Source organism: Cicer arietinum, chromosome 4, assembly GCF_000331145.2.
Source record: "Cicer arietinum cultivar CDC Frontier isolate Library 1 chromosome 4, Cicar.CDCFrontier_v2.0, whole genome shotgun sequence".
NCBI lineage: Eukaryota > Viridiplantae > Streptophyta > Magnoliopsida > Fabales > Fabaceae > Cicer > Cicer arietinum.
In genome coordinates this window covers 65,291,186-65,305,084 of record NC_021163.2, presented here as the reverse complement: position 1 = coordinate 65,305,084, position 13,899 = coordinate 65,291,186, and the positions used below count along the sequence as shown (strand labels likewise).

At 28.3% G+C, this 13,899-nt stretch overlaps 1 protein-coding gene across 1 annotated transcript in view; it reads right to left on the bottom strand.

Moving 5' to 3' along the window:
- Nucleotides 1–12,335, bottom strand: part of LOC101502971 (uncharacterized) — a 32,548-nt gene extending 20,213 nt beyond the window's left edge. The window contains exons 1-7 of the mRNA XM_004499241.2: nucleotides 12,059–12,335; nucleotides 11,473–11,603; nucleotides 11,138–11,371; nucleotides 10,610–10,865; nucleotides 10,226–10,413; nucleotides 7,944–8,008; nucleotides 7,365–7,388 (exon numbers count right to left, since the gene is read on the bottom strand). Coding sequence (XP_004499298.2) covers nucleotides 7,365–7,388; nucleotides 7,944–8,008; nucleotides 10,226–10,413; nucleotides 10,610–10,865; nucleotides 11,138–11,371; nucleotides 11,473–11,603; nucleotides 12,059–12,335 — 1,175 coding nt within the window. The remainder of the gene's footprint in view (nucleotides 1–7,364; nucleotides 7,389–7,943; nucleotides 8,009–10,225; nucleotides 10,414–10,609; nucleotides 10,866–11,137; nucleotides 11,372–11,472; nucleotides 11,604–12,058) is intronic.
- Between the last annotated feature and the right edge of the window lie 1,564 nt (nucleotides 12,336–13,899).

Sequence of the window (13,899 nt, the reverse complement as noted above, 5' to 3'; positions counted from 1 at the left end):
GGAGAATTTAATGCGTTACGGGTGAAATGGTAATTTAACAAATATCTAGATATTTTGAGATATTTGTTAAGTTATATTTAATATATATATATATATGTTTGCTTGGAGAGAATAGAAAGAAAGGAAATTAGAAGGAAGGAAAAGGAAAAGAAAAGGTTATATAAAGGAAAGAAGGAAATAGAAAGGAAGGAAAAACAAAGAAAGGAAAAAGGAAGGAAGGAAAATCTGATTTTCCATCTTCTTCCTCTGCTACCCGCGGCCATTTTTCCCTCATTCTCCCATTTTCATTTTCGTTGCTTTTAATTACATCACCTTACTTGGAGTTAGGTATGAAATTTTTTGTCTTGTCTTGGTAAAATTCTAAGTTTGGGGTTGCTCATGGGATATCAACCTTTTATGTTTGGGGTGGTTGTTCTCAAAAAAAAAAAAAAATCAAAAGAAAATAAAATAAAAGAAAAAAGAAGGAAACAAAAATCAGTTTGTGGACTTTGATAAATAATATATTCTTGGTTCTTTTGCCAATGTTTAAGAATCTCCACAATGAAAAGGTGAAGAAAACTTAAAAGTGGTAGAATAATTTGAAAATGTATGCCTAACTCCAAGTAGTAAAGTCTAATATCCTAAAATGTCTTATCCTTATCTAAGCTTCATTACAATCTGAAAGTCCTCCAAAAGTGTATGTGACTGCTAACTAGAAATTTTTCAAGTCTATGGTAGCGTGATGCATGTTCTAGGATTTGAGTGATAAATTCATAATCCTTGCTAAACACTTAGAGAGAAATTTTGGTGAAATTGTGTGAAGAGAGAGTTGAACTTGATGAATGAATGCTAAAGTATACAAATTATGTTGTTTTTTTTTTATAAGCAACTATGGAGCATGATGAATGTTTTGTAGTAGATGGAACTTTAAGAATTGAGTTTGATTTGATTTGAGAAATTGCGTTTAAATTTGATTTTAACTGCATCAAAATTGAAATTAATTGTTGCTTGGGGACAAGCAATAGATTAAGTTTGGGGTTGTGATGACTCTTCTCACTTTTTAGGGTTCTTTCTGACTATTGGGAAGTTGGGAGATTTGTGCCCTAGCAGATAAACTCAAAGACAATCGTTTCTAACACCATTGGAGCAGTTTTATCAAGAATCATTCATGAATCTTTCTTGTAATTCTTCTCTAATCTCTATCTCTTTTTTCTCTGTCATGAGTAACTTAACCCTATTTGTTAAGGATGAGTGTAACAAGATGAAACCCTTATTTTTCTGATTTGATTTTTAGTTATATGAATGAGTTTATTGAATTATTTTTCTCATCTTTGTGCTTAATGATTTTTATTGCTTAATCAACATTAAAATGTTCTACGATTCGTAGTTTGAAACGGAAGTGGACTTCACGAATGCTTGAGATGAGAAATTCATAAATTTGTAGTCTATGGATAGATACAGGTCATGAAGCCAATTAAATTAGTTGCAAAGACAATAGTTTAACAAGAAAATTATTGTACGGTAAGGCTTAATTCTAATAATAAATCCACTAAGGAATTATGGGTTACTTTGGAATTAAAGGTTCTGTCACTAAGACATTTGGACAAGAATAATAAAGAGAATTCGATAATAATTTAATAAAGGAATTCAGTAACTAGGATCAAATTATACACCAAGGTTGGATTCGAAGTGAAACTCATCCCTGACATTTTTCTTATAATTAAGGATCAATTTTATTATCGTTGTTAGTTTTAAAAATTATTTCTATCAATTTGGAAATTTTTTGTTCAATTTTAGTATTTAAATATAATTCAATAGTAAAACAAAATCCTTGAGTTCTACACTCGGTACTACCGTTTTAATTATTACTTGCAATGATTCAGTACACTTGTTGAAACACTATCAACAAGTCTACTAAATGCCAACTCCTGTTAGATTGTAGAGAATCCATTTCATCGATTATTGCTTCTTGCAATAAATCTGCATCCAAAGATGACAAAACTTCTTAAAGATTTGCAGGATCCTCTTCTAAAATATAGGCCGCATATTCGGGTACATAATTTTTAGCAACTCTGACTCTGTTTCTTCTTCGAGTTTATGTTTCACCATGTTTGCTGCTTCTAGTTATAGGAAAGTGATTTGGTTCGCTGCCCCCACTATTTCTCCATTTGAAAGGGAATTTATTTTCATAGAAGTCAACATCATTTGACTCTATGGTTCGCTGCCCCCACTATTGTTCTTTACTGCATACCCAATGAATACACATTCATAGGCTCTACTAGCGAGTTTAATTCTCTTGGGATCGGAGATTCTGACATAAGCCAGACAACCCCAAGTTTGAAAATAAGACAAATTCGGTTGTCTTTTCTTCACTATCTCATAAGGAGAGGTTTTGTTTTTAGATTTATAAACCTTATTCAAAACATAGCAAATAAGCAATATATTTTCTGCACACCAATGAGATGCAGCACTAGAGTTAAACATACTAGCAACAACTAGTTCAATAAGAGTTCTTTTTTTTTTCTTTCAACTTTACCATTCACTTCAAGAAATTATGGTGCAGTTGTTCCATGTATAATTCTAGGAAATTTATAAAACTTATTAAACAAACTAGAATCATACTTGGAACCTCTTAATCTTTTAAATAAATAAATTTTCAATTTCAGTTACAAAGATCCTTAACATGTCAAACTTTTCACTTTTATTTTTCATTTCATGTTAATGTCCCATCAAGTTCACATATATCAAAGTGTAATAAATCTAAAAACTTAGATTCTCTAACTACAAATTTATTTAATCTCTTTGTTATTTTAGCTTGACTATAAAGATCAAATTTTTCAAAATCATTTAAAAATAACTTTGAAATTAAACCCAAGTTACTTAATCTTGAAATCAAATGTGTTCACATCAACGAGTCTAGCATGTCAAAAATTAAAAGCACACAACGTTTAAGCATAAAGAGACATTCAAACAGAAGGAGATATATTAAATTTCAATATTTAATTTAAATATGTCATGAGTGAGGTACCTTAATAGATGATCTCATGAGTTATCTTCTGAATTTTATGTGAGTGAGCCTCCTCGGATATGTCATCGGTCATCTGATACTCTGTGTAGCAACTCATAACATACTTACTCAGAGCATCTTAAACATCTCTAGCAGTATTGTTGGAACTGTAGTAGTTATACAGATCATCAACAAGTCCATTAAGAATATAATTCTTATCATCATTCTCCCATGGGTTAGTTCTCCAGCTTTCTTATCCTTTTCTGTTTGCTTCAAACAGAAACAGTTTACTGAAATCAGAGGCAATCGAGCCAAATCTAGAATTCTCTTCGGTTAACATGACAGAAAAAAGTCTTAAAATTGTTATTTTTGAGTTTCGGAAAACTGTTTAAAAATCACAATTTATGTCACAGAAGATATAATTGGGTTGAATCACGGACTAGGTCACTCTCTTTAAGATGTTTCGTGGAACTTCCCTAATTGTGCAAGGAAAACTATCAACCACGAAATCTCGAAGATAAAACAGCTCAGATTCATTGTATCGGAGTTACACTACAACATAGAAAGCCATTCTAGAATTACACAATCAATATGGCGGTTAAAGCCACTCTCAATATGACAATTAAAGTCACTCGCAATATGATACTATGATCACTCATAAATCAAAAGGACTACGGCACAAAAAACCGCTCATAGTGGTATTATGACCACTAAAAAACCGACGAGACTACGACATAAAAACCACTCTAAAAGGATAGTGGTGTTAAAACCACTCAAAAATTGGCGGAACTACAACATAAAAACCGCTCTTGAAATCGATAGGACTACGGTACAAAACTGCTCTAAAAATCAAATGGACTACGGCATCACAACCGCTCCAAAAAAAACGAAGGGACTACAACATAACAACCGCTTTAAAAATGAGGGGACTACGGCATAAAAACCGCTCTAAAATCGAAGGAACTACTTCATAACAACCACTAAAAAAATCAAAGGGACAACGATACAAAACTGCTCTAAAATATCAAAGGGACATAAAGAAGGGGAGAAGTGGCTCGTAAATTATGCGAGCAAAATATAAAAGGGAGAAAAGATAAAGTTGATAAATGCATCCGACTTTGGTGTACTTTTCACAATAGTTTGAAACTCATTATATAGTTATGGAAGCAAACTCACATATGTTTTCTATCGAATGTGGGACTTTAGTATTTATAGAGTTAAAAACTACTCAAAATATGAGAGTTTTCCAATGTGAGACTTCAAAAATATTTCTTTCCAATGTGGGACTTAAATTTACAAAAAAAAAAATATTTCTAATGTAGGACTTTAATAAATTTTTAAATTTATATAGTAACATACTCTATGTTTCCCCAGGTGATGTATAAGATTTTGCCACATACCACTAAAATCAACCAATTTCTTTGATTGTGGCTTCGTTGACGGTATGGAAAATTGGTTGATGGCACGAGTCAAGAAATGTGTATTGGAAATGTCATTGCTATCCAATGCCAAAAATAAAATACTATTGGCTAAGATGAAATTTGTTCTATTTTCTCCGACGTATATGTTAAACTTCTCAATATATTCTTTGAAATAGTCTAGTTGCTTGGTTAAAGGAATAGCGAGCTGGTAATATTTACAAAGAAAAAGAGTTAGAAAAAACAATATGAAATGAGATATAATATTAATAAAATAATTTTGGAGAAATATTAATAAAATACACCTCTAATTGTGATGTCAAATGATCGTATCCAGCACCACTAGATGCCAATCACACACCCGTAGTCAATTCATTAATCGTGAGATTAGGATTTAAATTTACTTTTTTTATTGAGGGATAAGCTCTTTAGGTACTTTACTTTTTTTTTTTACTAAAGTTACTTTAGTTAAAAATGTTAAAATAAAGACTTAATTACACTTTTGGTCCCCTTATTTTAGGTGAATTGCGAAATATATTTTGGGTCCAAATTTGATAAATTGTCATTTTTTTAATGACTTGTCAAAAAAATGGTGACATGGCAGACATCTATGTAGATTAAAAGCCATTATTATATTATTCTAAATTAAAAAAATACAATTTATGTTTTTAAAAACAAAATTCGTATTTTAAAAATAACATTTAATAAGCCAAAATTAAAAAACATTTCAGCCCCAAATCAGACGCGCACCTGAACCCTAAAATCGAAAATCGACCAAGAGAGAACGTTTGAGAAATGTCTTCTCGTTCGTATTCAATTACAAGCAACAAATGTCTTCTCGTTCGTATTCAATTACAACCAACAAATGTCTTCTCGTTCGTATTCAATTACAAGCAACAATTCTCATTTGAGAATTAGAAGGAGAGAACGTTTGTGTGAACTTGAATCTCCTTTTGTACTTCTTGGATGACTTACTTAAAATCAAGGTCGAATGTTTCATTGTTGCGGATCTTATAAGGTAACTATTTGTCAAAATTCTGGATTTTATATTTTGTTGTGTTGTTGATATTATGAAAATTTATTGAAAGAAGATTCAATCTTTTTTTTTTTTTTTGTTATGTTGTTTCAGTTACAGGGTAAAAAATCTTGTAATTTTTTTATTGGTTTGATGAGCCAATGACAGAATGAGCAAAAGAAGTTATTATGTCTTTGATGAATTCAAGAAGAAAGAGAATGTGACAAAAAATGATGATGATGAGCTGAGGTTGAAGTTGAAATCAATGGGGGGTTTTCTGGAACTTTCATGGCTCTTGATTATTGTTCTTTTGGTTATTGTAATGTTAAAGTAATTAAAATGATTGAATTAAGGGTGTTTTTTAATGATGTAATTTAGGGCGTTTAGATATTAAATTGTAATGTTATTGTGTAATATAATTAAATTTGAATGAATAAGATTGTTATTGTGAATGAAATTGGTATTATTGTAATACAGTTGTCTATTTTTGCATGTTAATAATTTAGTTTGGTGTCATTGTATTAATGCAATTTGCTCAAATAATTTTCCACTAGTTTGGTATCATTCAAGATATAATGCAATTGTCTAATAATAATGCTCAAACAAATTTGCTCATTCAAGATAACATACTAAATTTACTGCTATGTCAAAATAATCATAATTTATGTTCCAAAATAAAAATATTATTGCATTACATACTAAATTTACTGTCATGTCAAATAATCAGAATTTAGGTTCCAAAGTAATTAAAATTTAGGTAACAATTAGTACATCAATTCATCATTACATACTATTGCATTACAAAATAATCATTCCATCGGAACTTAGGTCCAAAAAGAGGTTATAATATTGCATTACAAAATAAAATTCTCAAGTATCATTACATATTCATAATAGCCAAAATAAAATTCACAAGTTTAGTTATGTCAATTGATTTGTGAATCTTGAGTTTGTGGAGCTTGTGAATCCTGAGATAAAATTGTTGGTGTTTCTCCCTCATCTCCTTCAACCCTTGTTGTCTTTGCTTCCTTTGTTGTGTTGACGTTATTTCCACTTTTGGTATCTCTCTATCTGCAACACTTTTACCCTTGCATGTCCTCGTGTTGTGTTCAAGCTTCCTGCAGTTTTTACATTTCACAATTGTAAGCTATCTTGGTAGTATGTTAGAACCTTTTGGCTTGTCATTGGACTTGCACTTGGTCTACCTGGTGCTCTCCTCATGATTGGGAGATTTATAAGCTCTTCATTTGATGTTTGCCAAATTTTTGGTCCATTTAATGGCATTACAATGTAAGAGTAACATGTAAAGAAGTTTGTTTTCCTATTTAAAGAACCAAAAACATGTCAAAAACCAATAGGCTGTTAAAACTGAAGCAGAAATATGTAAAAATACAGAATGTTAAAACCATCAACAACCAGTACCAATATGCAGTTAAATATGAAGCAAAAATATGTATAAAAAAACATGTTAAAGCCATCAACAACCAGTACTAATATGTAAAAACAACAAGTTAAAACATGAACCAGAATTGTAATTAATTTTATAGAACAACATATTAAAACCATCAACAACCAGTACCAATATGCAGTAAATCTGAAGCAAAAATATGTAAAAAAACAAAACGTTAAAGTCATCAACAACGAATACCAATATGTAAAACATGAACCAGAACTGGAAGTAAATTTTATAGAACAGCATGTTAAAACCATCAACAACTAGTACCGATATATAGTTAAATCTCAAGCAAAAATATGTAAATAAATAAATAAAATAACATGCTAAGGATCAACAACCAGTACCAATATGTAAAAACAACATGTTAAAACTGAACCAGAATTGGAAGTAAATTTTATAGAACAGAACCAGAATTGGAACTATGTAAATTTTATAGAATTGAAGCAGAAATATGTAAAAACAACATGTTAAAAACATAACCTATTTTACAATAGAACCAAAACAGAAGTTGAACTACAACAATACAAATATGCAGTTAAAATCAAATTTTATACCTATAATAAGGTGAAATGTACGATTTTGGATCAACTTTGTTGTGTCATATACAAACAAGAGCATGGCAACACAAAATACCGATCAAGTCCTACTTAGGAGAAGCGCAAGTTTTTGTGTGTAGATTTATTGAATAAGTGTTTATACCATTTGTGACACTAAACAAGTTAAAATCATCATCTCCATGTCAAGTTGGAAACCAACCATCTGTGATGTAGTGTTTCAAGTCTTCAAGTAATGTTATAATAGGCTTATCTCTATACTCCAATACATTCATGTTGAAAGACTCACACATGTTGTTTACTTGGATGTCACATTGCGTATCAGTGCGAAATGCAGACCTAGTCCACAAAGATAGTGAGAGTTGCATCATGTCTTTCCAAGCATCTTCATTGATTGTCTTAATTTTTTTGCATTGCTTTCTCCCAATCTTGAACCACCGTAGCCCTTGCTACCAACCAAACAAGTTCTTTCATATGTCTTACGAGATATTTTGTTTTCTTCCAATTTCCATACAAGTGTTTAACACATAATTGGTGTTCCACATGGGCTCCAATGTTGGCTATGGCAGGTACCAATGCCTGAAATCAATTCATAATAATTCAGTAGAGCTAATTCAATTCAGATTGCACAATATTAACAAATCAGTTCAGTAGAGCTAATGTTGACAAATCAGTTCAGAATATTGTAAGAGGACAAATCAGATTGCATAATATTAAAAAGGATTCAGAAACTTTAGCATACATACCTTTTACTAGTCTGAAATGAATGCATATTATCTATCATATATTGCCTTCAGCATACTTCAATAAAATTATGTTTTTTATTCCAAAATTTGGTACCGTAGAATTTTAATCTAATAAAGAAAAGTAGATTAATAATACTATTAAAGTTTTTAATTCAAAACTGTTTTTTACGTTAAATATTAGTAGTTGATGACAGACTATCTATATGTATATCTTTCGCTTTTAATTTTGTTAGTACTTAGTAATATGTGATGAATTTTGAGTTTTTATCTTTTATTTGAGTTGAATCATTTCGTGTGTGACTTGAGGTATTATAAAATTAAAAAAAAAAATTATAAAATTATAATTTTTAATTCAATTAATAAATGTGATATTTATATATTATATATAGTGTTTAGATTGATCAGCACTTGGTTGTGTATAAATTTTTTTATAATTACATTAAAAAAAATAAATTATAGTGTATCCATAATTTGATTATTTTTTTTAATAACATTTAATTTGATTTGTAACAAAATAAAAAACTTTAAAAAATTGTACATTTTTGTTTTTGACAATAACATTTTATAATGAATGATAATTGCACCTAATTCTTGGGGATACTATTTTTATTTTAATTAACTATCGCTAGTTCTTGTGGATACCATGCTGCAAAGAACAACGTGATTTAGCATAATTATGCAAACATAACAATAGCTGATATAATAATTTTAAAGATATTTGATATATAAATTTCCTACTTCAAACTCGAAATCTTTCGGTTCTAATATTTTTTAAACAGTATCTTTTGTAACGATAGTAATTACCTGAATTTATTATCAATTATTAAGTATTCTTTTGTTAATATTATTAGAAATCAACTTTTTAGTTGCATATTTTCTGCGGATTTCAGTTAAAATTTCGTTAGATTAAAACAAAATTTTATATTATAAATTTTAAAATTATATAAAAAAAAATTACTTCAACTTCTTAGACGTCTGAACAAGCTTTCTATTTTTATTTTTTGTTTTTATTTTGATGTCAACTCATATTTATCATTTAAATGTTTGAATGACTTTTTATATTCATGTTTAAGACATTATAAACACATTTCTTAATAGAATTTTTAACAAATGAAGAATCAGATATAAACTTTTAAATTTTAGGTGCTTAAAATTCATATTCCATTTCTCTTTCGTTAAATAATTCTAGATATTTGTGGTATAAATTCCTTTAATTTTCTAAACATGTTAAATAAATCATTCAAAAATTTGAATGATATATTGTAGTCTCACTTAGAAGTATGGATACAAAGTGAAGACTTAAAATATTTTTAGAACTAAAAAGTTAATAATTTTCTTATCAAAACGAAAAATAAAATGCTAAAATTTTATAGGAAATAAAAATTTATTAAATTTTATAAAGATGGTTAATGTTAATTGATTAATTACTATGGAAATAGTTATAACTTGTTGGAAATTAAAGTTAGTTAATGTTAATTGGTTAATTAGGAAAATTTATTACAGACCCAAAAAAAGATTATTTAAGTTCATATAGAATAGCTTATGTCTTCAATAAACAAGTGACTTGGTTAGATAATATTGAGTTTTTGCATAATTAATTAATTACTTGGATACAATATTAAATTTATAATTTTTACTGTATATATTTGGTACTTGCACACGTTTTTAAACAATAGGGGATTGCAGGATAGACGATTGCTAATTAAGAAATTTGTTAAACTTATGAATATACATTGGCGTTAAGAATGTAATATAACCACTTAATGCAATTGGATAAAATTAATTGTTAAATTAGACTACGAACAACTCCATATAAGAAGAGAGTTTTCTGATTTTTGTCATTAATAATTGGAAGGTAATTGATCATTACAAAATAGTAATGGAATTGCAACATTCATAAAATTAAAAGATTCTTTGTAACCCATAGATCCAACTGGGTGTTAGACCTTCCCACGAGTTGATTTTGTATTGGGTCTATTAGCACTCTTTGTGTCTAATTTTCCCAATAATTTTTTTATTAATATATCGATATTGATATATTAATTAATCATATAAACTGAGTTATATATTTTTGTAGAAGAGAGGCAACAAGGTTTTTATAAGTGGCTTCAGTGGGGTGAAAACTATCCCAAAACACATATTCGGTATCATTGGAACAAGTATCTTCAAAACGGTTGCATAAAAACGCAACTTCTACTTTACCTGTGCCACAACACCCTCGGTCTGCAACGGTAAACCCTACACTCATCATAATTTAAATATGTATCGTGTTAGTATAAATTAATTTTATATTGAAGTTCATTAAAAATTATGATATATCGACTATTTATTTTTTAAAAAAATTATATTACTATTAGCAATATTGTCATAATTAATTATTTTTAATTAACAAATGATGATGAATACGAATTAAGAAAATGAAATTTAGAATTACCATATTTGTGGTTGTTGACGATGATATCGAGCAGAGGAGTGTAAACATCAAAGTAAACAATTTTGCTATTTGATAAGTTTTGGTTAAGGGAACCAATTTCCTTAAATAGTTTGTCATTAAATAAAGTTGTTGCATTGTTGTATTTTTCAACACATGATCTTTCTTTGCCTCCGTCTAATGTTCTTTGCATCGGCACACACCCTATTGGTGGCGCATTGAATATTCCAATCCTCCTTGCTCCTAGTTCATATATTTCCTTCAAATTCAAATTCAGAGAAAAAAATAAATAAATAAATTACATTGTGGAATCCATAAGGTAATATTTAAAGTATTTAATATGTATACGCGGTTGGTTTTTAACTTCAAATTCAACCGACAAATACTGATATTGTTTAGTTGAACGTTTTTTAAATTGTTAATAAATCAACACTGTTAATTTTTTTTTTTTTCTCTTAGTAGTAGGACTATAGAAAACGTGAGTTTACATGTTAATTATTAAATAAATATGATTGAGTTACATAACCATACCTTGGTAAAATTAGAAGCTATATTAACCAAAAGGTCAGCGTATGAAGGAAAGTCATATTTGAGTTTCCTCACGTGACTCAGGAAATATGTGTTGGAAATGTCATTGCTACCCATTACCAAAAAGAAAATACTATTGGCTAAGATGAAATTTGTTCTATTTTCTCCAACGTATACGTTAAGCTTCTCAATATATTCTTTGAAATAGTCTAGTTGCTTGGTTAAAGGAATAGCGAACTGGTAATATTTACAAAGAAACAAAGTTAGAAAAATAAATATTAAATAATTAAGATATAATATTAATAAAATAATTTTGAAGAAATATTAATAAGATACACCTCTAATTGTGATGTTAAATGATCGTATCCAGCACCACCAGATGCAAAGCACACACCCGTAGTCAATTCATTAAACGTGAGATTGGGATTCAAGTATGGAGGTAGATATTCTTTAATGCCTAATTCTTCAACTGAAAATTTTTATAAAATAAAAAAAATTAAAAGCAACAACTTTTTTTTTGGCTTAATTGCAGTTTTGATCTCCTTATTTTAGCTGAATCGCAAAAGTAATCCCTCCATTTTGTTTCTTCCCAGTATTGGTCCCAAAACAGAATTTTGGTCTAAAACTTGCTGAAATTTCATTTTTTAAAGTCGTACTACACCATTTATAATCATAGATTTCAAGTAATTGTTGCACATGAGATCTTGAGGCATGGTGTGACTTAAATAAATGCAAAAAAAAAAATGAAATTTCATCAAGTTTTGGACCAAAATTCTGTTTGGGGACCAAAACTGGAAAGAAACAAAATGAAGAGACTACTTTCACAATTCAGCTAAAATAGGTAGACCAAGACTGCAATTAAGCCTTTTTTTTTAATGATAATGTCTACTTAATTTTAAGATATGATTTAGAATATATAAATACCTATCAAATCCGATGGGACCTTTCCATTGCTAAATCTTCCGGTGGCAATGCCTCCTTGAAAATCTTTTCCATATGGTGCAAAATTGCTCCTACCTGGTGTTAATATATAATTATTATTGCCTGTATCCATTATTGAATCTCCAAACACCAACACTGCTGGAATTGAAACATTTGGTGGAAGTTGAATAATAGCATTTGTTTTTAAGCAAAATAAAATAATAGTGCAAATTAAAGTTGGTAGAGAATGTGAAAAAAATATCTTCATAGAAATATCCATTATAGTATAGAAGATATATTAAAGTGTAGATTTGGTTTGTACTTGTCTCCTATGTATTAAGAAGAACAATAGTAGGGCTATATATATATAGAACTCTAACACAAATCGTAAAAAATTTGTATACATTCATAAATTGATGACTTACTTTTTTAAAATTCTCAATAAATATATATATTTAAATATGATTAATGTTGATTGTGTATAATGATTGTAGTTCGTATGGGAGGGGTATTATGTTAATTATGATAGAGATATTTGTTATTCCCAATTAGAAACAATTTAATTGTTACAACATATTTGTTACTCAATCTCAATTCTATCTATATATAGAGATATTCTAATAAATCTATCAATCCTCTCTCGAGGGATCCATTTAGTATTTGTGGTTTATAGTTGGATGTAGAGTTATTAATGATAGTGATACCTAATAATTAGTAAATATTTTGGGTGTGAAAGATTGTGTTTAGGTATTATAGTTAAAAATGTTAAAATAAAGTATGTGCTAGAGAGATTCACTCAAGTACTCAGTTAAAATTAAAGTGCTTTGTTAAGTACCTAGGAGATGGTTTTAGAATGAGATGAAATATTAAGGTATAATTGCAAATATGATATTTCATCTTGCATTGATTCGATTATGTTTTCTTTTTTTATATACAAAATATTGAAGAAAAAAATAAGTAAAAAGAAGCATTTTTTTAATAAAAATCACAAGTTAAAAAAAAAAACTGACCTAATACATGAATTCTATGTAATGTATACCAAAAACTAAAATATATTGAGGTCCAAAAAAACTGACCTGATACATTATCCTATACATATCATTATCTATAAGTAAAATCCATATAAAAGCATTTTAATTTATCTTTCTGTCTTTTTGAGATAAAAATTTATACTTTAGGATGGAGAGAACATTAATTTTTCTTAATGATATTTTTTTATTATTAAAATCCATATAAAAGCATATTAATTTATCCCTCCGTCTCAAAATATAAAAATTTATATTTTAGAACGGAGGGAACATTAATTTTTCTTAATGACATTTTTCTATTATTAAACAATGATTATTATAAGCATCTGAACTATTTTTTTTTAAAACATATTAACAATTATTTTGATTAAAAAATGTATTAATATTTTGACAAAAAAATAACTATTAAATAAAATTTCACACATATATAGCACATTAAAAGTGATATGTGATTATAACCAAAAAAAAAATGATATATGATAAAATATCAAATAATTTTTTAATTGTATAAAATTTTGTATCCGATTTCATGAAAATTTCTTTATTTGGAATAACTAGTTAGTTATAAGTATCCTATTATGTTGAAATAAATCGGGTAGCACAATCTTCAAGCTTTAAACCTTTCATTAAATAGGTAAAGACTCACTTGTCATCTCCTTCAAGAGACTTTGGATTGTATATTATGCTAAATTTGATACAATTTTTTACTAAATGCTAAATATGACACCTAATTTTGTACTTTTTTTGAAAATATTATAAGAAAACTAGTGTCAATATAATTAGTTAGTATTTATGTTAATATTCGTATCATAAAAT